Source organism: Malania oleifera, chromosome 8 (assembly GCF_029873635.1).
Source record: "Malania oleifera isolate guangnan ecotype guangnan chromosome 8, ASM2987363v1, whole genome shotgun sequence".
Lineage (NCBI taxonomy): Eukaryota > Viridiplantae > Streptophyta > Magnoliopsida > Santalales > Ximeniaceae > Malania > Malania oleifera.
The window spans coordinates 86,571,907-86,597,637 of NC_080424.1; the positions used below are offsets into that span (position 1 = coordinate 86,571,907).

Consider the following 25,731-nt stretch of genomic DNA (forward strand, 5'->3'; position numbering starts at 1 on the left):
AATTTTTTTTTTTTTTTTACTTACGTGGCATGATTTTTCTAAAGAGTAATAACGAACATGCAGTATGAAATTATATTAAGTTAAATTCATACAATGTCTGAGCTGAGATTCAAATCCAAATTTTTAAGCAGAGTCGGGGAAAAAGAAAAAACAGAAAGAGCATAAATGAGGTGGACACGTTGGGACAGAGAAAATAGTCAAAAAAATAATAAACAATTGGAAGCAAAATTATGAATTGACCTCGTAATAATTAATAGCGCACCACTATTTCTTTTTGGTAAATATGAATGCTTCTCATGAGTCATAAATGATAAAAATCCTACGGAGCCAACAAATGACATGCCCCCCGTCTCTATCCACTGTTCCCCACCTCCCTATATAAACATCCCCTTCTCCTTCCCCAGATAACTCAAATTCACAAAGCCATTTGCCCAACTTTTTACCCTTCAGCAGAACTCACTTGCCCAGATACAGAGAGAGTGAGATGGAAGGAGCTCTTGCGCTGTATGGTGTTATTTTGTTGCTTACTGCTCTTTTCTCATACATATTCTTGAGCAGAGAGAAGGGAAGCCAGCAGAGAGCTGTTCTTCCTCCTGGTTCAATGGGCTGGCCTTACGTAGGAGAGACCTTGCAGCTCTACTCTCAGGACCCAAATGTTTTCTTGGCCAGAAAACAGATGAGGTTTCCCTTTTGTGCTTGTTTGCTTGCTACCTAGCTCTCTCTTCCTTTCTATATATTTTTTTACTGCAACATGATATATGAACTTGAATGTTGTGGACATGTCATGTGCATGATCTATGTATGATTTATCATATATGTTGTGTGGGTGATGATCATGTAGATACGGTGAGATTTTCAAGACCCACATCCTAGGGTGCCCTAGTGTGATGCTGGCGAGCCCCGAGGCGGCTCGGTTCGTGCTGGTGACCGAAGCTAAGTTGTTCAAGCCCACCTACCCCGAAAGCAAGATGCATTTGATCGGTCCATCGGCGTTGTTCTTCCACCAAGGCGACTACCACATGCGTCTGAGGAAGATGGTTCAGAGCTCGTTGTCCCCAGAGGCCCTCCGAAATCTCGTCGCCGGCATCGAAGCCATCACCCTCTCCGGCTTGAACTCATGGGCGGGTGGCCGTGTCATTAGCACCTTCCATGAAATGAAGAAGGTAGGTTTGGTTGGTTTTTTTTTCATTAATGCTTAATATATGCTCTTGGTGTGTGTGTGTGTGTGTGTATAGAAATGGTCACACTCCTACAACATGCATGACAGTTTCCAAAACCCCCTTTCGATTGACAGCTCACTAGTTCTATTCAATTACCAAACCCCCTTCTCTATAATACTACTATTTGACAAACCAAACACAACCAACCCCCAACCCCACCCCCCCACCCCCATGGGAAAAGAAAAGCCAGAGAGAGAGAGAGAGAAAACATTGTCCTGCTTATGGTTTTCTGATTTTGCATATGTATTTTTATATATTTGCAGTCATCTTTTGAGGTGGGCGTGCACTTAATTTTTGGTAATTTGGAGGATAGCTACAAGGAAGAGCTAAAGAAGAACTATACCATAGTGGATACAGGTTACAACTCCTTTCCTACAAACATCCCCGGGACTCCATACAAGAAGGCCTTATTGGTAAGAGGCAAGCTGTAACGCATTAATTTAGCATCATTAGTCAATCATCTTTTTACAAATTATATGGTAGCCTTGACCTTTTAATTGAATTAACTTTTAATTCCTCCACCGCTTACGTCATTATGGATTCTTATTTGAAGGCAAGGAAGAGGCTAAATAAGATCCTACGAGAAATCATTTGCAAGAGGAAGAAGAAATTGGACGAGAACAATCTCTTGGGTTGCTTTTTGAATTCCCAAGATGAAAAGGGAGAGGCCTCATTAACCAGCGAGCAAATCGCAGATAACATCATCGGTGTTCTTTTTGCTGCTCAAGACACCACTGCAAGTGCAATGACATGGGTTCTCAAGTACCTCCATGACAACCCAAAACTTCTCAGGGCCGTGAAGGTATAAGACCCTAAGCTAACTACCAAGAAGAACCAGCCCACAGATGACACAGATTACATAAATATAACTTTGTGATTACTTAATTTATCTATTGGTGAATGATGATAACTTGCCTGCAGGCTGAGCAGAAGGTAATTCATGAACTGAATGCTGAAGGTAAGAAGCCGCTAACATGGGCTCAGACCAGAAACATGCCAACTACTCACAAGGTACATACATATATATATACACAGTGCCTGTGGTCATCTGCATGGCGATGGGGGTGGAGATTATTTTTATTCCTGCAGTGAATTCGGTTTTTTACATTGTTTAAGATGATGTAATTTTCTTAGTGGGGTTATATGTTAATTGCAAGAGTACGTCTGGCTAACAGTCGGGGCGATCAACTGTGTACACAGGTTGTACAGGAGTGCTTGAGGATGGCAAGTATTATATCCTTCACATTCAGAGAAGCGGTGGCTGATGTTGAATATAATGGTGAGAGAAAGTTTGGAAAGAGAAAATCTGTATAAAAAAATGTATAAATTAAGGCTCCTTTAACAGAAACTATTTTCTGACCACAAAAAAGTCATTTTTTTATGTTTGTTTGTTTGCCTGGAAAGAAAATACCTTTTTTCTTGCTTGGAGCAAGTTATTTACTACTATCAGATGGAAGATATTTTTGTTGAAAACACAGATGTGACCAAACAATAGAAAATAAGAAAATTAGTTTTCGAAAAACAAAACATTTACCCCCAAACCAACCGAAGCCTGAAGCCTTCCAGATGTAAAGTTTGCTCAAATAGGGAAACAATAATGGCAGTAAAAGTGCAGCCAAATAGTAAATAAGAAAAAGAACAATTAAAACCCTAATCAATTCACAGTAAATAGAAGATTATTTATCTAGAGTATTTCATACTTACGAATGATCTCTATATATCCAAAGAAAAGGAAATAAATGATTAAATGAAGAAAGAAAACACATGTATATGGTCCTACTCTTGAACCCTGACATTAGGACTAGTGGGGCAGGCCAAAGTAAAAAATAGGCACTGACATTGTGATTCTTCTTTCTTTCTTTCCTTTTGCCTTTTAATTTTGAAAACAGGGTACCTTATTCCCAAGGGTTGGAAAGTGTTGCCTTTGTTCAGGAACATTCATTACAATCCAACATTCTTCAGTGATCCTCAGAAGTTTGATCCTTCAAGATTTGAGGTACAAGTTTCAACTGTGTGCGCGTACATATATGAACTTTAATTTTTGTGCATGAAATTGATATAATAATGGGGCTTATATATAAATATGTAAATGGGTACATATATAATAGGTTGCACCAAAACCCAATACATTTATGCCATTTGGGAATGGAGTTCACGCCTGCCCTGGAAACGAGCTAGCCAAGCTGGAGATGCTTATCCTGACCCACCATTTGGTCACAAAATTCAGGTATCTAAACTTACTCTAATCTACTCAGGACAATGGCAAATTTTGTTTATGTGAACATATACATTTCTCATGAAACAAACTTACTGAAAATGAGTAGAGAGTAATTGGCGAGAGACAGAACTAAACTGCTTCCAAGCAAACAGTTAAAGAACAAAAAAGGGTGAAAAGAAAGGTCATTACTCATTACCCAGCCTCGGGTGTGTTCCCCTTGTGACAAAGATATGGACTTTGTGTTGTCGATGAGGAGTTTGAAACTTGTACTGACTTACTTGTAGGAGGATGAGAAATAAAGAAAATCCCTACCAACCCATACATCAATCAGGCCCCGGAAGGCGCACGAATTACAATGCTAGCTGAAAAACAAAAACAGAAAAAAAAAAATAACTAATGCATAGATGAGGATGATTGAATAAGGTGGCAATGTATATCTAGGTAGTGAGTTAATAGGCGTTGACAATATTTAAGGGCATATTTGTTTTGTGATGGGGAATGCAGGTGGGAGGTGGAGGGTTCCGAGAGTGGAATTCAGTATGGGCCATTCCCAGTGCCGCAGAATGGACTCCCAGCCAGATTTTGGAAAGAATCTCCCCACTCCAAAGCCTAAAAGTTAAGCTTGGGCAAGCAGCTGCTCTCATCACCTATATATGTATATCAGTATGCAAATGTAGTCCCCCCCCCCCCCCCCCCAAACTTGCTTTTTATTTCATCTCTCTCTCTCATAAGCCAATCATGCATTTTCCAAAGTACATGGGGATGGAATCAGAACGATTCCCCTTTTTTTGTGTTTGCCCCATTTTGTTATTGGCTTGATCATTTCCTCCTCCTAGCTAGTCTGCCTGCCTGTCATTATAGTTTATGTGTCCCAACTTCGCACTGTGTATCCTATCCCAAAGCAAAAGGGGGTGGCCAGAAAATTAAAAATAAAGAAGAGTTGCAGTTTGTATGCATTGCATTGATAATATTATGATTAATGGAATGATTTTTTATCTGCAGTTCGTAAAAATCTATTTGTCAAGCCTCCAAGTTTTAAAATACTTGTTCAAGTTTCCTTCTTAAAAGTGTTGATTAAGTTTAAGTTGGGTCGAGGTGAGTGTTATCATATTCAACCTTGAGTTTAATAAAGTGCTAACTCAAGCACAGGTAAACTTGAATGTGCATGTTCAAATTTGTTTACTAAAATATTAACTGAATTCAAGTTGATCTCGGGGTTGATATGAAGTTTTGATCAACACCAATTGATTCAAAGGCAAGTTTATATATTACATTTATGAAAAGAGAATGTTTAAACATTATGAAAACCTACTTAATTCAAATAGTTTTGTCGAATTAATATGTTGACTATTCACATGTAATAAATGCATGTCACTCACTTTTTAGGAAAGGAAAATAATAAGCTTACTAAGGAGATTGTATCTATGGGAATCTCCCAAAACACACAAAGGGGCACCTTGCCTACATGGGCCCCAAAGTGGGTCCCACCCTTTACGTCTCCTCAAATCCTCTAAACAATCGAACCTTTTTAGAAAATTACTCACTGCCATTGTGAGTACTTGGCTCCTGAATTTAGAAGAGTAAGTTAATGTGTATACACGCCACTTCAAAGGAAAATAAAGAATGGTATAATGATTATGCTCTCAGATCGTCTAACTTATCAAAACTAACACCTTTTTTTTTCTAAAGTAAGAATGGTACTCGAAACATAGTTAGAATTAGTTTTAGAATTTGAGAAATGGATAAAGAGTAAAAGATTAATGAGTTTGAGTGGTTTGCGAACTCGCATCTTCCTATTATTTTAACTTTTAAATGAGTCGATCAACAAAAATTTGGAACAAAGCTAAGAAGAATTTGTGAACGAGCTACTCACGAGGTTTAACAAATCAAACTTGATTTTACGTACCTCAAAAATATATTTGAAAACTCAAATAGAGAAGTGTGAATGAATCATCATAGCCAAACAATGAAAAATGTACGATATAAATTCAATATATATATATATATATATATATATATATAATTTACAAACAATAATTTACTCATGAGGTTAACACAAGCCAAACTCTTATCTTAGCTGAAAAATTAATTTAAAAATCACTCAAATATGTACATAAATATATGAATTCACATGAATCTTTACTAGTGTGTACATATATATATATATATATATATATATATATATATATATAAAGTTAGGGTGACATCACGTGCAGTGCGAGGGATGACCACGCGTCCCAGTCAGTTGAAGCAAGCAAGAGCATACGTGGCATTGACAGGGAGTCACGCGTGGCGGTGGGAATGGGAAGTAAATGGGCCGTCACCTCAGCAACTGGGCACTCCCTAAAGGCCCATGAGGGCATTGCGTGCTTTGTTGACCACAAAATAAATATGGATGAACATTTTCCTAGTGGGCCCTACCCAGATTTAGATCCTGGTGGAGGCCCTGCTTACTATAATATATATATATATATATATATATATATATATATATATATATTATTAATTAGATGACCCATTAACAGAGTTCTTTATTTTATTATTACTATATAATTTATTATTTTTGCATAAAAATTACATTTAGATTTCATTTCAAACGTGACTAATCAACTGCTATTTTATTTTTTATTTATTTATTTATTTCTATTATTATTATTATTATTATTATTATTATTATTATTATGTCAATTTTTAAAAATTGTCAAAAAAAAAAAAATGTAAAATATGCTCATTTCATATACTCAAAATATAAAGCTTATTATTTTTTTTTCTTTTTGACTGAAAATGTTAAGACCCATTTAGTTTTGAAAAATCTTTCTCATTTTCTAATTATTAGTTTTTCAAAGAATTATAAATTTTTTTTCTTATTTTAAATTTTTTATATTTGTATTTAAAAAAATAAAAAATTTAGTTAGATGTACAAAATAATTTTAAATTTTTTTTATTTTTTGATTCTTAAATGATGACAAAAAATAAGTTATTTTAAAATTTTTAAAACTTTATTTAAGTAATATTTAGAATCATAAATTTTAGATCTGTGTGAAATAGAAAAAAATTAAAAATATAATCTACAAAAATTAAAGTCTAAGATACGAATCCTAGAGTTGAAAATTAAAAAAAAAATAATGAAAAGATGTTTTACAACTTTATTATATAAATTTAAAAAATTAAAAAATAAAGTGACATTTTTATAATTACTTTAAAAAAATAAAAAATAAAATTACTTTCACAATCAAATAGTATCAAAATTATTTATTATTATAATACAAATTTTGTAAAAATAAAAAATTAATTAACTTTTTTTGTAATTTATTGAAAAATTAAAATAAAAAATATTTTTCAAAATTAAATGTATCCTTAGCCGTTTATTACATTGAACTATGATAACATTAAAGGAGTTAATTTTTTGTCGTTCTGAGCTTCATTTTTTATTTTATTTTTATATACTTGCATTCTTGTTAAATTTTATTGCACTAGCTTATTGACATTTAAGAGATTTGGAAGGTGTTGACTTTTTGAGTCTGTCTCCTATTTTAATTATGACAAATCACAGTATCTTATCTGCGTGCTAAGTGTATGAATAGGTTTACTTTTCTTAGCACGAATAACAGATGAGATATGGAAGTCGAAAAGCACTTAAACGAGCACATCATTCAACGCAATCCATGATATTACAAAGGAGCAAAGCATGATGTTCATTTGTTTCTCTTTCAAGTTGTATTATAATTATAATAAGTTTTTTTTATGATATGTAATAATCTGCATATCATGCATAATAGGTTTAAATGCTCAAAAGGTCATAGACTAACCGTAGGTAACCAAACCTGACTTCAGTCGACCGACGCCGAATTTTTGGCCTTAATTTAAAAGCCTAAGTCATAGACTAACTCTTGATTCCCAAGCACCTCATAAAAAATCTCCTTTAACTCACAAATCATATATATGCAAATAGGGGTAAAATTTAAGCAAGAACATGACTTATCTTGAAGCTTGAAAAGGCTTCGACCGACCGAACTCAGCGCATTAAAAATGACTCGGTCGACCGAACTAACCAAAAATCAACTTGTTGACTTTGCTCGGTCGACTGTTTAGTTTTTGAACGTATCTTCCACAGTCGACCGAACTAGCACGTGTCTGACCCCCAACAACTTAGTTGATTGAACTTCTAGTTCATTTGTGATTGAGTTGACCGAATCATATGAATAGCAGACTAAATTTCAGATATAGTCGACCAAACCTTGAATATTTTCAAAATCGCCTTGAATATGGTCGACCATATTTGTAGTTCAAAATCTTCACGGTCGACCGAACTTGACAATTGGGTCGACTGAACCATGAATACGGTCGATCGAAACTCTCGAGTTGCCATATTTTTTAACCACGGTAATAAGCATTAAATAGGGATTAACTTTTAACTAAACTCAAAATCCCCAATAAGTCCCCAACGGTCAAAATTTGAGTAATATCTATATATACCCCCTCATTTGCCTTGATTAGTAACTAGATTAGTAAAAGTAATTAGGAAAAATTCTCTCAAATCTTTTATACCTTTTTTGCTATATACTCAATATTTCAAGCATATTTTTCATACCCTCTTACATACTTATTAGCAAATATCATTTTGAAATAGTGAGTTTATTTTTCTAGTTCTCCTCACTTGCAAATCAATTGCAAGGTATAGAAAGATTTGATTGTTTTATTGTGTGCATATTTCAAATCATTTCCTTGGCACTACTCTCTCATATTTATACATATTTAAAAAACCTTTTTGAGAGTTTTGCTTGATTGTTTATTCCCACAATATTTCGTATATAAATATTTGATTGGAAATAACTTGTTTTTAGCTTCCTAGTCTTTGCATTCAAATTATAAGACTTGAGAGCTTGTATATTTTATTTGGTAAATCTTTTGCAAGCTTAAATCCTAAATATCTGTTGTGATTATATTTGATAAAATATTTGTGTGATACTTGATTAGAGTTTTGAGGTAGCCTTGAATATTCACTCATTGAATATATATTATCTTGAATTAAATTTTCAATGTCTCACTTGAGCTTAAATGCTATTATCTGTGAGTGCATTAGTTAATATTTGTGCGTATTGGTACACATTTGCTTATTGGAGAAGCATTGAAATTGTATACTGAAGTTTATATTTGATTATCTGTTGTATTCCAGGGGTGGCATGAGGGAGTGTTGATCTAACCCGTAAGGATCGGTTGTAAAAGTTGAGGTCAGCCCTAGTAATTTGACATGGTATAGTACCCAATGCCGCTCCACCCGTTAAGTGAGTATAAATGGAATTCTCAAACTTGAGAGCTGAGACGGGAACGTAGGCAGCATTGGCCGAAATCCCATAACATATCATGTGTGTACTTTATATTTTCGTAATTTATTTACTGCACATGTATGTTACTTTCAATAGACTGTGAATGATGCGCATGATTTAATTTCCGCACATTATATTTATCCGCACATTCAGGATTGCATTTATAAAGACCCTAAGTTGTGAAATACTACTAATATTTTTTTATTCCTGTGAATAAGTTTAAAATTTCAATTCACCCCCTCCTCCTTTTGGGAATACACTAATTCCAACAGAATGCTAAAATCAGTCACATTTTGAAAATCAAGAAAATTCTCAAAAGAAATTATAATTTTATTTTTATATTTTTTTGTATTATTTATAAAAGCAAATTTTACTAAGTGATTTGAAATTTTAATTTATGAGTAAAAACTAAATTTATGTATGAAAGCATAAATTATGTTTTAAATTTCAAAAATTTAATGTTAAGCTTTGAGACACATGTAAAAGTTGTTATACCTAACTCTTGCTCATTTGTAAAAATCTTATCTTAATCTCAATGAAATGTTGTCCATTTTAGTTCATTATATTTGGTCAACTAAAGAACAATGTACCTAGCTATAAATTTAAGAACTCATTTATTTTCATATGATAAAACTACATTTAATAATAGTCATGGCGTTGTGACGTCAAGTACCTTTAAATATTAGTAAAATGCTTCTTTTTAATGCTAGAATACCAAAAAATAATATTATATTAATCACAAAAAAATTCTAATAAAAATTTTTATATTAATGTAAAATCTCACGATTTTTTTATAAAACATTTAAAGTGTCCTTCATTATGTTCATCTTTCTAAGAAAATCAAAAGTGTAAAATAGATTAATGTCGCGACGTCTCAAAGAAGAGTCCGGAATGGCGAGAAATAACAATATTGAAATTTTGATGGAGTTGTTACTAACATGTTATTTACCTCAGTGCGGTTAGACCACCTAATTACTACTCATTAATTGGTCTCTAGACTAATCCTAAGCCAAGAAACTAGTAGTCTCAGTCTGCTTTTACCAGAATTTGAATCAAGAGTTCAGTTATGTCAGGAGAAGGTACTAGCACCCCCCACACACCCATTCTACAAATGATACCTAATTAATAATTAATTATTCCTAAATTGAAGCTAATGATCTTTAATTAATCCTTTTGAAATAGACAAATAAATAAATAAATAAAAATCAAAGTGCAATTAGGAATGTCTAATAAGACCTCCAAACGAAATGATCTTATTAGATAAACCCCCCTCAGGCCTAATACATGTGAGGTCTGAAATATATTTTTACGCTTTTTGAAATCATTGGGATGCACACACACAAAAATCAAGTAAAATTATCAAAATTTATACAAAAATATCTTTAAAACATTCCCAAAATTTTTCTGAAATTTTTCGACATTTTTCTAAAATTTTCTAGGATTTTTTCTCATTTTTTGGGATTTTATTTTCCATTTTTTAAAAATTTGGAGCCAAAATAACTCAAAATATTTTGCTTGACTTCAAAAATATTTTTCCTATTTTTGATTTTTATGATTTTTTATTATTATTATTTTTAATTAAATAATATAAGAAAACTAATTAAAATTTAAATATAAATAAATAAATAAAACGATTCAAGTAAAACAAATCGGTTCAACCGATCTGAACCAGGTCAACGGGTTTGGCTTAGTGGGGACCACATGTTCACTTAGAGTGGTGACATGTGGCATCCTTTTTATTTAGTTTTTTACATATTTTTAAAAAATTTACTATGGCATGATGACGTCAGCATGATGTCACCCCTGCCACGTAGTATCACTTGGTTTCTTCCCCCTTTTTTTTTTGTTTATTAATTTCTACAACGGGTTGACATCACTCTGCCATGTGACATCATCTAAGTGGCTCGAATCACTTAACAAGGATCGCTGACGTAGTAGCGATCCAACTGTTCAAAGAAAACACAAATTGGACGGCTGAGATTAGGCCATATTACCCCTAAAATACTAGGCCCAGAACATGACACGTGTCACCACCCAGATGTGACACATGTCCCATTACTCTTAAATATAAAAATCATTTTTTTCTCTCCTCTCTCATTTCTTTGGGTTCATTCTCTCCCTTTTTTCTCTCTTTTTCTATGCACTCCCTTTCCCTGTATTTTCTCTCATCTTCTCTCATTTCTTCTTTGTTTTCTTTTTCTCTCTCACCTTCTAAACTCTCTGTTCCACCTCTCAACCTTGACACTCGAGATCTACACTCTCTTTCTTTCTCTACACTCTCCTTCCTTTTCCTTTCTTTTCCTTTCTTTTTTAGATTTTCACTTCTCATTTTTCCCTATTTTTTGTTTTACAGATCGAATTTTACAACAAAAAGGCAGAAGACTCCATACCCTAGATTCAAACCTAGATCAAGGTTTCCTTAAATAAGTGTTTCTTCACACGATTCTTTTTGTTTTCCTTTATTTTCTCACGAACCAAACTCCAAATCAATCTGAGCCTGTTTGTATTTTGTTCATTGGGGTCCGTTTGGGTTTGAAATGAGTCAACCCACTGAATTGGGTTATGGGCTTAGCTTAATATGTGTGGGTTGAGACATTTGGATTTGGGCCTCTGTATTTGGGCTTTGAGTGAAGGCTTGGGCTCAGTCCAACGCGTGGGCTAAGGCCTTTGAATCGTGGGCCTTGAACTTAAATTTTTGGGCTCAAGCCCAATGTTTGGGCTAAAAACTTGAATCTGAACATGTGGGCTCATCCCATGTTTTGAATTTTAAAACAAATTAGGCTCAAACCTTGTATTAATGGACCCATATTCAAATTGGACCTAAGTCTCAGGTCTGGAGATCCACTAGTTAGATTGGTCGGGCCAACCTGGGTTCAGTGGGTTGGGTCAATGAACCTGGTTTAATGGGCCAGATCCACCAATTGGATCTGGCTCACTGGTTCATTTTCAGAGCATTTATCGAATTTAATATAGAACACATAACTAAAAGTAAAACACCTACCTCTGGTCTTCAACTCCTCCAATCTTTCACTCATTTTCCTTCGATTTTATCTGCAATTCTGAATCCGCAAATTCTGATCTTCAAAACCTCCAAAATCTCTTAATTCAGCTATGGTGCTCCTTCTCCAACCTTGCTAATTCTTTAGGTCCCTATCTTTTGTTTTTTTATTCTCAATTTGATTATGTGAAAATTTCACCATCCTTCACTGTGTGCAAAGTTCTCTATTTATAGGACTTCTCCTCAAATTGATTAACCAATCAAAATCAATTTAATCAATCAAAATCAAAACCATTTTGCTAATTAATTTAATTAATCAACTTAAATTTTTTTCAATAAATCTTAAGTAGCTAATCAATTTTAAATTCTGATTTTCCTAACTAAATTTTTATTGTGCGTGTGCAGGTACAAGCAAAAAGAACTGAAGATCTTTTCCCTTATTTTAATTTTCCCTTTTCTATCATTTTTTTTTTCATTTTTCAATGTAAAATTTATTTCTCTGTATTTTTTTTAATTTCTCCTATCTTTCTTTTTTCTATATTTGTTTTTTTTATAAAATAAAAAATTTGTTTACTTTGGTTATATAAGGCCCCCGGACAATTTGGGGTGTCTACAATTAAATAAAATAATGTATAATAAATTAAATAAAATCATGTGTAAAGTAGCCATCCTAGTAAAACATTTCAATATTTAAATTTAAATTTTTATATTTAGAGATCTCGAGCTCTAAGCTTGTAAATGAATAAAAGAAATGAGAAGAAAGATAAATACATTAGTGCCTAAACTTAATAGGTTTTTAATCAAGCAACACAAACCTATGCATCAACACATATACACATTATTAGTTACGAAAAAAAAAAAAAAAAGGCAATACATTTTTCAACAAGCATTTTTTCCTCTCTCATTTTTTTGATATGGCATTCATCGTTTAAAATCTTGATGGGGATCAACATGCACCTCGAGTATTTTTCGCAGATATTGTGACACGTGGACGACCATCCGAAGTCCGCAATTGGATGTGAACTTTATTTGCAGCAATTGAAACTTCTCTTAGAAGTTAGCTTGGAAAGACGATGACAACTTGTAAGAGAGTCTTGATTTTTTCAAGAAGTATGACAACTTGAAAGTTAAAGAGTTTTGGGTTTTCAAGAAGCATTTATTTCATTTTAAGTTCCTAAACTCCATTATCATAATTATTCTAGTTCCTAGGCACCTATTTCCCCATGACAAACTATTTCCTAGGAACCTCATTACCTATGTTTTAAATGTTTTATTTTACTTTTGTATTTTCTTTAATATTTTAAGAAGTCATTTGCAAGTCATATGCATGTAAGGCTATAAATATTCCATTGCTTGTATTGTAAAAGGCATCTTTTATTATCAATTAAAAAAAGAAGTCTGCTTGAACTTGTAAATCTTGTTTCTCTTCTTGTGAGTGAGTAGTGTGAGGCTACATTCTGTCTCTCGAGAGATTGGGTGGTGAGAGACCAAGACAACATTAACGTCATCATCAACACTACACAGTGTCACGAGCTAAGCTTGTTTAAGGCATTATGCTTGCCTGTGACCGCTTATCTCGTGTGCTTAGGATGGGTTTTCATCATGTAAATACTAGTGTAGGGTTATTTTCTACTAGTAGAGTTTTTGTAAGCCAAATAAGGTAGTATGACTCCTCGATCACTTTGATGTTTCCTAGTGTCAGGAAGATAATTACATAAAAACCTCTTTAAGGGAGGGTGAGTATTCATCAGTCATTATAAAACTCACTAGCAATTGTCAACGTGCTTAGCCTACTTGCCTCCCTAGCTAAGTACAACATGTCAACGGAGGATTTGTTAATGAATTACATTTGCTTCAATGTTTACTACTCGCTTGCCACGGCTTTCATGAATTGATTATTGTTTCCGCTGTTATCTGAATGAATGTTAATGAAAGTACTTCGTGGATAAATATTGGTAAACGATAGGCTGGCTAGTTAAGCAAGAGTGCTTTAGCTAGCGCCGCACGGCCCTTCACAATGGTGTGAAAATAGTCGGACCGTGACATTTGGTATCAGAGCCAAGTCGGTGACACTTGGTGAGAGCCCAAGGTTGAGTTGTTACGTGAATTCAATTGCCTTCGTTGTTGGATTTGGGAAGCTTTGGTAAGTGACCATGGCACCAAACACTGCTGAGAGGATCAGCGTGCTGGAAGCACAGGTTGAGACAACAACCAACACTATGGCCGCGGAGGTGACCCAGATGAGAGAACTTGTTGATGAGGTGATGGGATCACAAAAACATCAAACAGGTTTGATAGGCGACTTGTCAGAGGACTTTCGCCACACAGTTGACGCTTTGCAGGTCCGGATGGCAGATTTGGATGCAAAGATGAATGTGATGGTTCTTGCTATGGGGAACTCCAACACTCTGGGAGTTAGCAAAACCAAGGTTCCAAAACCCAGGACGTATGGGGGTGCTCGAGATGCCAAGGAGTTAGAGAACTTCTTGTTTGATGTGTAGCAGTACTTTCGCATTGTGAGAATGGCCTCAGAATAGGCAGAGGTGGATACTGCGACCATGTACTTGGTTGGTGATGCCAAACTGTGGTGGCGTACCAAGTACAGAGAAATTGAAAATGGAAGCTGTGTAATTGATAGTTGGGCAGACTTGAAGAGAGAGCTCAAGGCCTAATTCTTTCCTGAAAATGTTAAGTATAATGCAAGGAGAAAACTAAGAGATCTCAAGCATACGGCGTCAATTAGCGAATATGTGAAACAATTTTCTACTTTAATGTTGGATATTCAGGATATGTCGGAGAAACACAAGTTGTTCTATTTTCTTGAGGGGATGAAACCGTGGGCAACAACTGAACTTCATAGGCAAAGGGTTCAAGACTTGTCAACTGCACAAGCGGCTGCAGAACGCTTGACTGACTACGCTGGTGATGATACCGCTTCGTCCAAATGGTTTGGCGGAGAAGGAAACGGTGGAAAGTCTTTCAAGAATGGCAAACCCAAGAGTGGGGGAGCCGACTCTAAATCATCAACCTCAAAGGAAGCTTCGTCGTCTCAAGGGTTCAACACACCCAATGGAATGGGAAGAGTAAAATTTCATGCTACTTGTGTGGTGGATCTCACAAAATGAGTGAGTGTCAACACAAGAGTTTACTCAATGCCTTACAAGCTTCTACTTCGAGAAAAGGGGTGGAAAGAGAGGAGGAAGAGGATGATGCCCCAAGGGTGGGTTCAGTGCGGCTGGTGAACGCATTGGAAAGCAGGCAAAAACATCGAAAGTTACACGAGCAAAAGGGTTAATGTTTGTGGACTTGAGGATAAATGGGAAGAGTACTCGCGCTATGGTGGATACGGGGGCTACTCATAATTTTGTTTCGCAGTTGGAAGCATGGAGACTCAACTTATCCTTAGAGAAGGATACAGGACGCATGAAAGTAATTAACTCTGTAGCCCAACCTACTTTGGGAGTAGCCAAGCAAGTGACTATAAAGCTTGGACAGTGGGAAGGTCATGCGAATTTCACAGCGGTGCCATTGGATGACTTTCCAGTCATTCTAGGAATGGAGTTCTTAAGGGAGACGAGGGCAGTACTGATGCCTTCGGCTGGTTCCCTGTGTTTGATGGGAGATCACTCGTGCATGGTGCAAGTCGTTGCAACGAAAGGAGACGACGAGAAGTCTCTTTCAGCCATACAACTCAATGAGGGATTGGGTAAGGATGAGCAGACATGTCTAGCCACGGTGGTGGTAGACAAAGAAGTAGGCCAAGAGCTGGAGCCTACAACCATCCAAGCGGTGTTGGATGAGTATAAGGAGGTGTTGCCGGATAAGCTGCCTCACAATTTGCCTTCACGACAGACTGTATAGAATGAGATCGAGTTGTTATCAGGAGTGAAACCACATGCTAAAGGGCCATGTCGGATTGCGCCTCGAGAGATAATAGAGTTGGGGAAGCAACTTGATGAATTGGAAGCGGGATGTGTTCGCCCTTCCAAAACACCGTTGGGAGCATCAGAGTTGTTTCAGAGGAAACATGAAGAGCATCTACGGAAGGTGTTCGACAGGCTTAGGGGAAACAGTCTGGATATGAAGAACGAGAATTTCTCTTTTGCTCGGCGGAGCAACAAATTCCTTGGTCAAGTGGTTGAACAAGGTCGTATCCGGAGGGGTATGGAGAATGTAAGGATGATTCAAGAACGGAAGATCCCCACGACAGTGAAGGAGTTGCGTTCCTTTTTTGGCCTTACTAAATGCTGCAAGAAGTTCGTTGAGGGGTATTCACGGAGAATGACTCCAATGACAGGACTACTGGGAAGGTATTATTGGCCACATATGCGGGATGATGTGGTTGATTATACCAAAACTTGTCTCACTTGCCAACAAAACAAGGGGGAACGGAAGAAGTATGGTACTCTCATAGCCGCACCAAAGTACTGTTCGGTAGAGGGGACGACACAATTGTTCCTTGTGACTATTGTGAAACGTTGGGGTGTTCCCCAAGTTATTATTTGTGACCAAGATTTAATGTTCACTAACAACTTCTTGACATAGTTTTTCAGGATATTCAGGTCACATCTTGATATCTCTTTGAGTTATCACCGATAGACAGACGAACAGATGAAGAGATTCAGAGAGCTGTTAGATGAGTACTTGTGACATTTTGTCAATGACAACCAGAAGAGTGACGTGCAACTACTTGATGTGGCTCCATTCTGTGGCAACGCCCAAAGGCGCTCAACAACCAACAAAAGCCCTTTTGAGCTTGTTACAGGTCAGCTGCTGCTGTTACCTCACACAGTGGGCGAGCCGTACAGACGAAAGAGTCTTAAGGCGTACATCTTCACCAGTGAATGGAGACAGAATGCAGACTTTGCCCAAGCCTATCAGGAGAAAGCTTCTGAGCAGATGAATAAGTGGTCAGATCAAAAGAGAAGACCGCAGTTTCATGTCAACTGCCTCAAGCCATTCAACGCCAATACCAATGACTTGAGTAGAAGTCAGTCAAACAGCACAGAGTTGAAGACGGTGCAACTTGACAGACATGAAGTTGAAGAGATCCTTTCAAATAGAAAGTTCATATCCTTAAGAAAGAAGCGGCAGAAGTTCCTAATGAAGTGGAAGTGCCTTGATGACAAAGAAATCAGTTAGATTTCTGCGAAATATATTCAACCGTTCGTGGACAAATTTGAAGTGTACCTACCACCAAAAGTCTACGAGGACATCGACCGCATAAGTGGGGGAGAATGTCACGAGCTAAGCTTGTTCAGGGCATTATGTTTGCCTGTGATCGCTTATCTCGTGTGCTTATGATGGGTTTCCATCATGTAAATACTAGTGTAGGGTTATTTTCTGCTAGTAGAGTCTTTGTAAGCCAAATAAGGCAGTATGACTCCTCGGTCACTTTGATGTTTCCTAGTGCTAGGATGATAATTACATAAAAACCTCTTTAGGGGAGGGTGAGTGTTCATCAGTCATTGTAAAACTTACTAGCAATTGTCAATGTGCTTAACCTACTTGCCTCCCTCGCTAAGTACAACATGTCAACGGAGGATTTGTTAATAAATTACATTTGCTTCAATTTTTACTGCTTGCTTGCCACGACTTTCATGAATTGATTATTGTTTCCGCTGTTATCTGAATGAATGTTAATGAAAGTGCTTGTGGATGAATGTTGGTAAACGATAGGCTAGTTAAGCAAGAGTGTTTTAGCTAGTGCCGCACGGCCCTTCACAACGGTGTGAAAATAGTCAGACCGTGACACACAGCCACGCCTCTTACATAGCTCATAGCCACAACCACCTCAAGCTTCATTCTTGTCTAAAGATGCCCAATGATCAACATTCCAATTCATGGTGCAATTGAGTACTCGTGTGTCTTGGTGATTAACATTCCAAACCTTTTGGTAAGCTCATTTCAATTCCTTATTTGTGACCATCTAAAATAGCCCCTATGTAGCCTTATCTACTAGCTCTAAAAAGGTCTGGACCTGATAGCCCACCACCTGCTCATACAAGCCCTGCCTTAAACTGCTCTCAAACTTCCTTGTCTTCTTCTCCTCGTCTAGCACTAAGTAGGGAGCAAAGTGGGACAACTTAATAAATCTTGCAGCATACTATTGTACCGCCATGTGTTCCTAAGTCAAATGCAAAAACTCTGCTGCCTTCGCATTTCTACTAGTAGCAGGGAAGTACTGCTCGAAAAAGATCTCCCTGAAGCGGCTCCACATCATCGCTACAGGGTCAGGTCTCTGCTCCTCTAACAGTCTCACTGACCTCCACCAGCGTTTAGCTTCCTTAGTCAACTTAAACATCACAAACAACACCTTCTGCTCATATGTACACGGGAGAATTGCCAGTGTTTCCTTGATCTCCTAGATCCAATCCTCGGCCATGAATGGATATGCCCCTCCAAAGAAAGATGGGGGATTCATTCGCACAAACTACTCAATTGTGCAGCTCCGCTCTCCTGAACCTCTGGCCATCTTTGCCATCACATGTTGGGTGACACTACTTAATACCGCATCTGGATCTCCACCACCCAAGCTAGAAGGCCTTGCCCCATCACCTCCTGCATTCGTGTTACTGTTCCCAAGGTCCATCCTACAAAGGGGAACCAAACAGTCGTAGAACTCTATCATTATTACACAACTAATATACTCATCAGACTAAAACTCATAATATATTCTTCTATACTCATTCATCTTTAATATCCTCATATTTCCCAATTTAAGATTCAGTCTTACCACTCAGAAATAGAACTGACGATAGTATCCATGATTTTCCTGAAATCGTCACCCCAAGAAAAACACAGAAATGATCACGAAATTTCATGCCGCCAAGCTGCAAAATAGAACCTCAAATTCCAATCTCATCCTCTAACAATAACTGACTCATACCTCAATCTACCCATCTCCTATTCTCCTCAAAATTCATTCTTACACTCTGGTATTGTATTCTGCTGAAGTCTGTAGAACCTAGCAACCTAAGCTCTAATACCAAATTGTGATGTCCCCTTTCTGGCGTTGTCACTTAACCTAGTGGGCCTTGCGCCCGTGGCAACAACAAGTACCTATCAGAGCACTCACTGAGATTGAGGCGTTACGTATCGTCATCCCTCAACTCAGCAAGCCCCCGAGCGGAGAGTCTTACTTCGCCACAATCATTCATAAGCGAGAGTTCCCGGGGATCGAGGGTAACTACCTCTTTGCTCTGATACCAAACTGTGACGCCCTGGTTTTTTATCTTTTATTTTTTATTTAATCAAATACCTCTGATACCATAATAAATAGAGGGTCAACCAAGTCAACCCGGACCCAGGGTGGGGTACCAGGGATACACCTGTCCACATTCATATATTGTTTACATAGCGGAAAACATAACACAACCAAGTTCTAGGTACAATACCAGAGTACTACATTCTCCCAAAAACATACAGGCCAACTCCCGAAAATCATCAGACCCCCAAAGTCTATACAAACATATATCAAGTCCCAAAATAAAAACATGCCCTGACTAATGGAAATCTACTCCCCTCAATCATGGAGCTCGGTCCGCCTGACGCCCCAAATTTCCTGAAATGTTTAAGATCTATGGCGTCTCAATAAGTGGGAATAAATTATTATTAGTGTGTGGCAATAAGTTTCAGTGTATCATATCATGTTTATAAAAATATTAATTAAACTAAGATATCACGGGAATTTGTACTCATATCCACAAACATATATGTATACTTGTAACCATAAACTTTTCTCGAAAACATAATCATGCTCAATAAATATTTTTGTATACAAAATATCATATTTGTCAAAGTACAATCATATGAGTGTATCACATTTGTAATGAGGAGACTCATTCATCTCATCGTCATGTAATACCCCACATGACTGGGTTGTGCGACCCGAAGGCGAGACTTAACCTTGGTTGGCCTATCAGACTAAGTCAAAATACCTTGTTTATAGTACGATTGACCCACAGCAGCCCAGCCCGGACCCAAAGGTAGTCAACATCTTTCCAAAGGCCCAATCGACTTCCAATACCTACACACTCCCCGAGCTGTGTGGTTGCACTAATTCAATCTCTAGTAACAGTACCGTGCTCTCGTATCATTAATCAATCGGGTTCTCGTTTCCATCACTCATTTTACATAAAAATTTATTTTTTCCAAAAGTTTTCATTTCTCATAAACATGCCCAAGCACATAAGTATCCAATGGTTGTTCATCATATCTATTAGTATAAAACTATCTTGATTGTGTATGTCACATATTATCATATCATGTCTGATAAAAACATGTTTGTATAAATCTCATTTCAACATATCAATATATTATCCATATCATCATATCTGTTTATATCCCCACACAAACCTCATTCCCTTATATAAAATATTCACAGATTTATTTTCAGTAATCAAAATTAAGTCTCATGCCATAAATATTTCAAATAATATTTAACCGTATCATATTATCCAATAAAGCATTGGATATTTCCAAAACTACCATTTCACATATATATATATACCCGATAAGTTAGAAAATTCACATATATTATTTCCATATCATACTTTAATTTAATCCTTTAATTTCTAGAAACTTCTAACATAATTTAATTCCCTTTACTTAGCTTACTGAGAGACCTGCTAAAATCCCTAATTCCACACCCGCGGTGTTCAAAGCTCATTTCCCCAATTCAATCAACTCAACCCCAGAATAATAATTATTTTAATATTCCTACGCTCACATGCTCCCATTAACCGATTAAATTCTAAAAATGCGGGTTTGATCCACTTTCCATATTCAAATTTAATTTCTATCATATTTAAAAATACCAATATGATCAAATCCCCGAAATTTAATCTAATTCCAAAATATTCCTCAAAAATTCGATATAATCATATACTCCAATTTAATAATCACATATTATAATTTAACCGGTTGAATTTCTTAAATAATTGACATAATTTATACTCCTCACTTTAGCCTTTGAGTGGTGCCTAGGATCCCCAAATCAAAAATCTGTTCCGACTAAAATAATGAGGATCAAACCCAGGAGTGGTGCCTACGACGCTCCTACGACAAATCCACTCCAATTAAAATGTCGGTGGCGGAGAATGGAACCCAATGGAATTTTCCGTCTTCGATCAACGCACGTATCGAGGAGAAAGAGTGAGTTGATGGAGGAGAGAGAGAGACTGAGAGAGAGAGTGTGCCTTCCTGATTTCCTAAAGCATCTCAATACTTCAGGATTGATTATATATATATATATATATATAATATTATATTATATTATATTATTTAATTAAAAAAATTATTTTTTATTTTTTGTTTTTTTTGGAATCACTACATCGATAGCATCAAGAAACAGTACTCTCAGTGCAAAGACTTATGTGATATTTTTTCTTATTTGCTTTAGGGAGTTCCTAGATCTCACCTAAACTTTGTGATTCATGATGGATTTCTTTTTAGAGGGGCTAGAGTGTGTATCTCATCTACATCTCTACGTGACCAGCTGATTTGGGAATTACATGCTAGAGGTGATGCAGGTCACTTCGGTAGAGATAAGACCATGGCTATGACTGAGGATAGGTTCTACTAGCCTATTCTGAAGAGAGAAGTTGCTATGATTGTTTCACAATGTTGTACTTGTCAGACAGCGAAGGGTAGAAAACAGAATTCAGGATTGTATACCACTTTGCCTGTGCCACACATTCCATGGCAGGATATTAGTATGGACTTTGTGTTAGGTCCCCCCAGGACTATTAGGGGAAATGATTCAGTGTTTGTTGTTATGGACAGATTTTCAAAAATGTCACATTTTATTCCATGCAATAAAACACATGATGCATGCATGATTGCCACTATATTTTTTAGGGAAGTAATGAGACTTCATGGTCTTTCCAAAACCATTGTTTCTGATAGGGATATAAAGTTTGTGAACTACTTCTGGAAAACCTTATAGGCATTACTAGGTACCAAGCTCAAATTTTCTAGTGCATATTGCCCACAGACTGATGGGCAATCTGAAGTGGTGAATAGGAACCTTGAGGACCTATTGAGATATTTGGTACGTAGGTGAAAACATCACAGCTTGGGATTTATGCCTTCCTATGGCCGATTTTGCATTCAATAGTTCAGTGAATAGGACCACAGGACTTAGCCCATTTCAGGTTGTTACAAGATATAATCCTAGGATGCCTATAGATCTCATTCCATTACCACTTGAGTTTAGGGTGAGTGAGCGAACTAATGCATTTGCAAAGCACATACATGATTTACACTCTCAAATAAGAATGAAAATTAATTTAAGCAATGCGCCTTATAAATCTATTGCTGATATATATCACAGGTTATAGGAATTTTCAGAAGGTGATATGGTTATGGTTCGAATTTTCCCCGAATGGATTCCTTCAGGAAAGGTAAGAAAGTTTCATGCCAAAAAGATGGGACCATTCAAAGTTCTCAAGAAAATAAGGTCTAATGCTTACATGTTAGATATTCTTGATGATTTTGGTATAAGTAGTGTATTTAAGGTTAAGATCTAACGCCTTTTCTAGAAGCTAATTCTTTTGCAGAAACTAGCTAGCCCTACTAACCCTACAGATGAAGCTACTCCATTTATAACTCCAGTTGCACCAGAAAAAGCCAAATTTACCTTTACCACCAACATTAGTCTTACCAAAGAAACTCGAGCAAATTGAAGATATTCTAGATGTTAAAACAAAAAACACATGAACTAGAACGTACCAACAGTTTCTAGTCAAATGGAAAGGGAAACCACTATCAGAAAGCAATTGAATTCTTAAAGATAATGTCCTTCATTTCAACCCGAAGTTGTACATCGAGTACTTTCGACATAATTCTCCGGATGAGAATTTTTTCGGTTGGAGAGAGATGATGGGGATCAATATACACTTCGAGTATCTTTCACGGATATTGTGACATGTGGATGACCATCCGAAGTCCGTCATTGGATGTGAACTTTATTTGCAGCAATTGAAACTTCTCTTAGAAGCTAACTTGGAAAGAGGATAACAACTTGTAAGTCAAAGAGTCTTGATTTTTTTCAAGAAGCATGACAACTTGCAAGTCAAAGAATCTTGGGTTTTCAAGAAGCTTTTATTTCATTTTAAGTTCCTAAACTCTACTATCATAATTATTCTAGTTTTTAGGCACCTATTTCCTATGACAAACTATTTCCTAGGAACCTCATTACCTATGTTTTAAATGTTTTATTTTACTTTTATATTTTCTTTGATCTTTTAAGAAGTTATGTGCAATTCATGTGGCAATACATATGTCATCACTTGTATTGTAAAAGTCATCTTGCATTATCAATTAAAAAAAGAAGCTTTTACTTGAACTTGTGAATCTTATTCCTTTCCTCGTGAGTGAGTAATGTGAAGTCACATCCCGTCTCCCTAGAAATGAGTGGTGAAAGACCACGACAACATCAACGTCATCATCAATGTTACACACCCACACCTCTTTCATAGCTCACAACCACAACTACCTCAAGCTTCATTCTTGTCTCAAGATTCCTAAGGATCAACAAGTTTGTTCATGGTGGGATCGAGTACTCATGTATCTTGGTGTTTGACATTCTGAACCTTTTGGTAGGCTCATTTCAATTCCTTGTTTGTGGTCATCTAAAACAACCTCTAAAAGTACCTTATAAGCCTTGAAACTCTATCGGAATCTTTGATTGAAAAACCTTGTTCATTCTCTTTGAATCTTTCTAGATTTTCAACATGAACATGCTTGCTAGTACCATGCTTAGGGATATTTGATTTGTACACTAGGACTTATGATCTATGACTTCTAATATAACATTTTTTAAAGTGAACTTGATTACTTGAATAAATTGATCAACTAAGGGCTTTTGAATCAAATCATATATGTTTTCAAAATCTCAACAACTTGTGATCATTAGAATATGTTTGTGATGTTCATACTGTTAATTTAATTCTTCTCATAGATTGTGGTATTATGTGTGTGTTACAAAGAGTGTCAACCGTAGAAGTAGGACTACTTAGAACCGTCCTACATCAAAGCTACTCATTTTCTAAATTTATGAGTGCATGGACACAACTAATAATAATTTTTAAAAAATTATTTTCAATCAACATATCTACAACCTCATATTTTTTTAAATGCCCTCATGAATTATCATTTATTTATATAATTTATAAATTATAAAAACATAAATAGTTTAACAAAACAACTTCAATTTAAAATTTTTAAATCTTCTTTCATAATTCTTTCACCATCTCCACCAACACCCACTCCCCATCATGTATATAAGGTGGCATAGGCCCTCTGTTAATCAATACTTCCCGCTTGGGTCAACCCAAAATTGGGAATTCGTATTTCAAAATTTCATTCATTTCAACATCAATCTTTCCATGATTCCCAAAGGGCACACTATTCTACCAAAAATCTAAACACCAAGAAAATATCAACTGACGATTGATTTCCCATGAGAACAAAAGGTACAGGGGTTTGTTCTCCCCTTGGAAAGGCTGCGTACCTGAGCGAATTGGAATTTTCAGAATTTCCTTTCTTTCGTGGAAAACCCCATTTCTGGGGATTCCGAATCCGTGACATTTGCTTTGAGTGACTTCTTCTTCCCCGGGTCTCTTGCAGGGTCATCACTGTTCCTCTCTGCTTTTGTGGAAATGGGGGAATGGGGGGCGTTTGGTTTATGGTTTATCATTTATGCCGCCCTCGTCTTCCGTCATTTTTGTTTCTGCAAAGCACACAGACCCTTCAGCTTCCAGAACTCTCTCAGCTCCAAACCCTTCTGAATTTTTTTGCAGCCGTTCCCAAACACCCCCATTCTTGGGATCCCCCTTTCGGCTTTGTGCTTCGACTTAAAAGGGAAAGATTGAAGCTCAATTTTGCGGATGGGGCTGACAGTGCCATTAACTAGGTAATTCGGTTAAAGCTGAATTAAACGGGTTAATTTGGATCGATTTGATATGATTCGGTTAAAAGTTTATTTGGTTCGATTTGATTTTTATTTTTATTGTATTTTGATTTTTGATCATCGGATCAAATTTTGGATTCAGTTAATTTAGTTAATTGAATTAATCAAATAGTATAAATTGATATATATATTAAAAAATTTTATATATAATATATATAGTAAAATTTTATTTATATTATATATATTAAAATTTTATACATATTATTTATATATTAAAAATATATATTTTATATATGTTAAAATATTAAATCGGTTAAAGTCGGTTAACCGATTTAACCGAAATTCTGTTTGGTCCGTTTTGAGTTCGGTTAAATATGAAATTTTGATTAGTTCGATTAATGAGATTTATTAATCGAAACTTTTTTATCAATTCAGCTAATTAACTGAATTTATCGAATCGATCGAATGCTCACCCCTACCGATTGCAATCGTTTTGATCTCGTTTTGATAAGGTAGTGATAGTCTTGTATGTTTAAATAATAATAATAAAGGTTTGAAAATTAACAACTTATTTGCTAAATATTTTTAAAATTAAAACAAATTAAACACCTAAGTAGTCAAATTAATATTATTATTTTTCTCTTATTTCAAATAACTTTCTCAGAAAATTATAAAGTGGGACCCGAATAGATTTTGTGGAGGCCTAGGAGAATTGTAGTGGAGTGAGATATTTTTTAGGCATGTGATAAGGACGCCACGTGTTTCCCATTCTTCCATTGACGTTTGCTTTGGAACCTTCTGAGGGAGGCTCTGGTGGCTCGGAGGCCGCCACGTGTACTACTTAAAGACCACAGTTCCATTATCTACATTGATTGCACACGTCACCATGTACCAGTTGACCCCCACAATTCCCAAGATTGCTTCAAATTGGGGTGCAACCCACTCCCACTTCCAAACACTTTCTCCAAGCAAATCAATTAATTAATTCATCATTCTCTTGTTTAATTGGCAGCGAGACAGTAGATTTTCTTTTATTTTCTTTTCATCATTCA

General features: G+C 36.1%; 1 protein-coding gene and 1 long non-coding RNA gene across 3 annotated transcripts; one reads left to right on the plus strand and one right to left on the minus strand.

Annotated features, from left to right (window-relative positions):
• Positions 1 to 412: 412 nt before the first annotated feature.
• LOC131162943 (abscisic acid 8'-hydroxylase CYP707A1-like) lies at positions 413 to 4,450 on the plus strand. Its single transcript, XM_058119571.1, has 9 exons — positions 413 to 681; positions 842 to 1,163; positions 1,484 to 1,633; positions 1,774 to 2,022; positions 2,142 to 2,231; positions 2,421 to 2,499; positions 3,110 to 3,216; positions 3,329 to 3,447; positions 3,943 to 4,450. The coding sequence occupies exons 1-9, from the start codon at positions 485 to 487 to the stop codon at positions 4,049 to 4,051; spliced, it is 1,422 nt and encodes a 473-aa protein (XP_057975554.1). The 5' UTR covers positions 413 to 484; the 3' UTR covers positions 4,052 to 4,450.
• Positions 3,274 to 24,659, minus strand: LOC131162944 (uncharacterized). 2 transcript variants are annotated; one of them, XR_009138874.1, is made up of 2 exons: positions 24,281 to 24,659; positions 3,274 to 3,800 (listed from the first exon to the last, which is right to left on the minus strand). It is a non-coding gene; the product is annotated as an uncharacterized LOC131162944 (long non-coding RNA). The 2 variants fall into 2 exon arrangements; XR_009138875.1 differs by lacking the exon at positions 3,274 to 3,800 and adding an exon at positions 19,039 to 19,327 and having other exon boundaries at positions 24,281 to 24,651.
• Positions 24,660 to 25,731: the final 1,072 nt, after the last annotated feature.

Coding starts and splice junctions, on each gene's coding strand:
- LOC131162943 (XM_058119571.1), top strand. CDS start 485: ATGGAAGGAGCTCTTGCGCTGTATGGTGTTATTTTGTTGCTTACTGCT. Junction 682..841: donor TTGGCCAGAAAACAGATGAG/GTTTCCCTTTTG, acceptor ATGATCATGTAG/ATACGGTGAGATTTTCAAGA. Junction 3,448..3,942: donor CATTTGGTCACAAAATTCAG/GTATCTAAACTT, acceptor TGGGGAATGCAG/GTGGGAGGTGGAGGGTTCCG.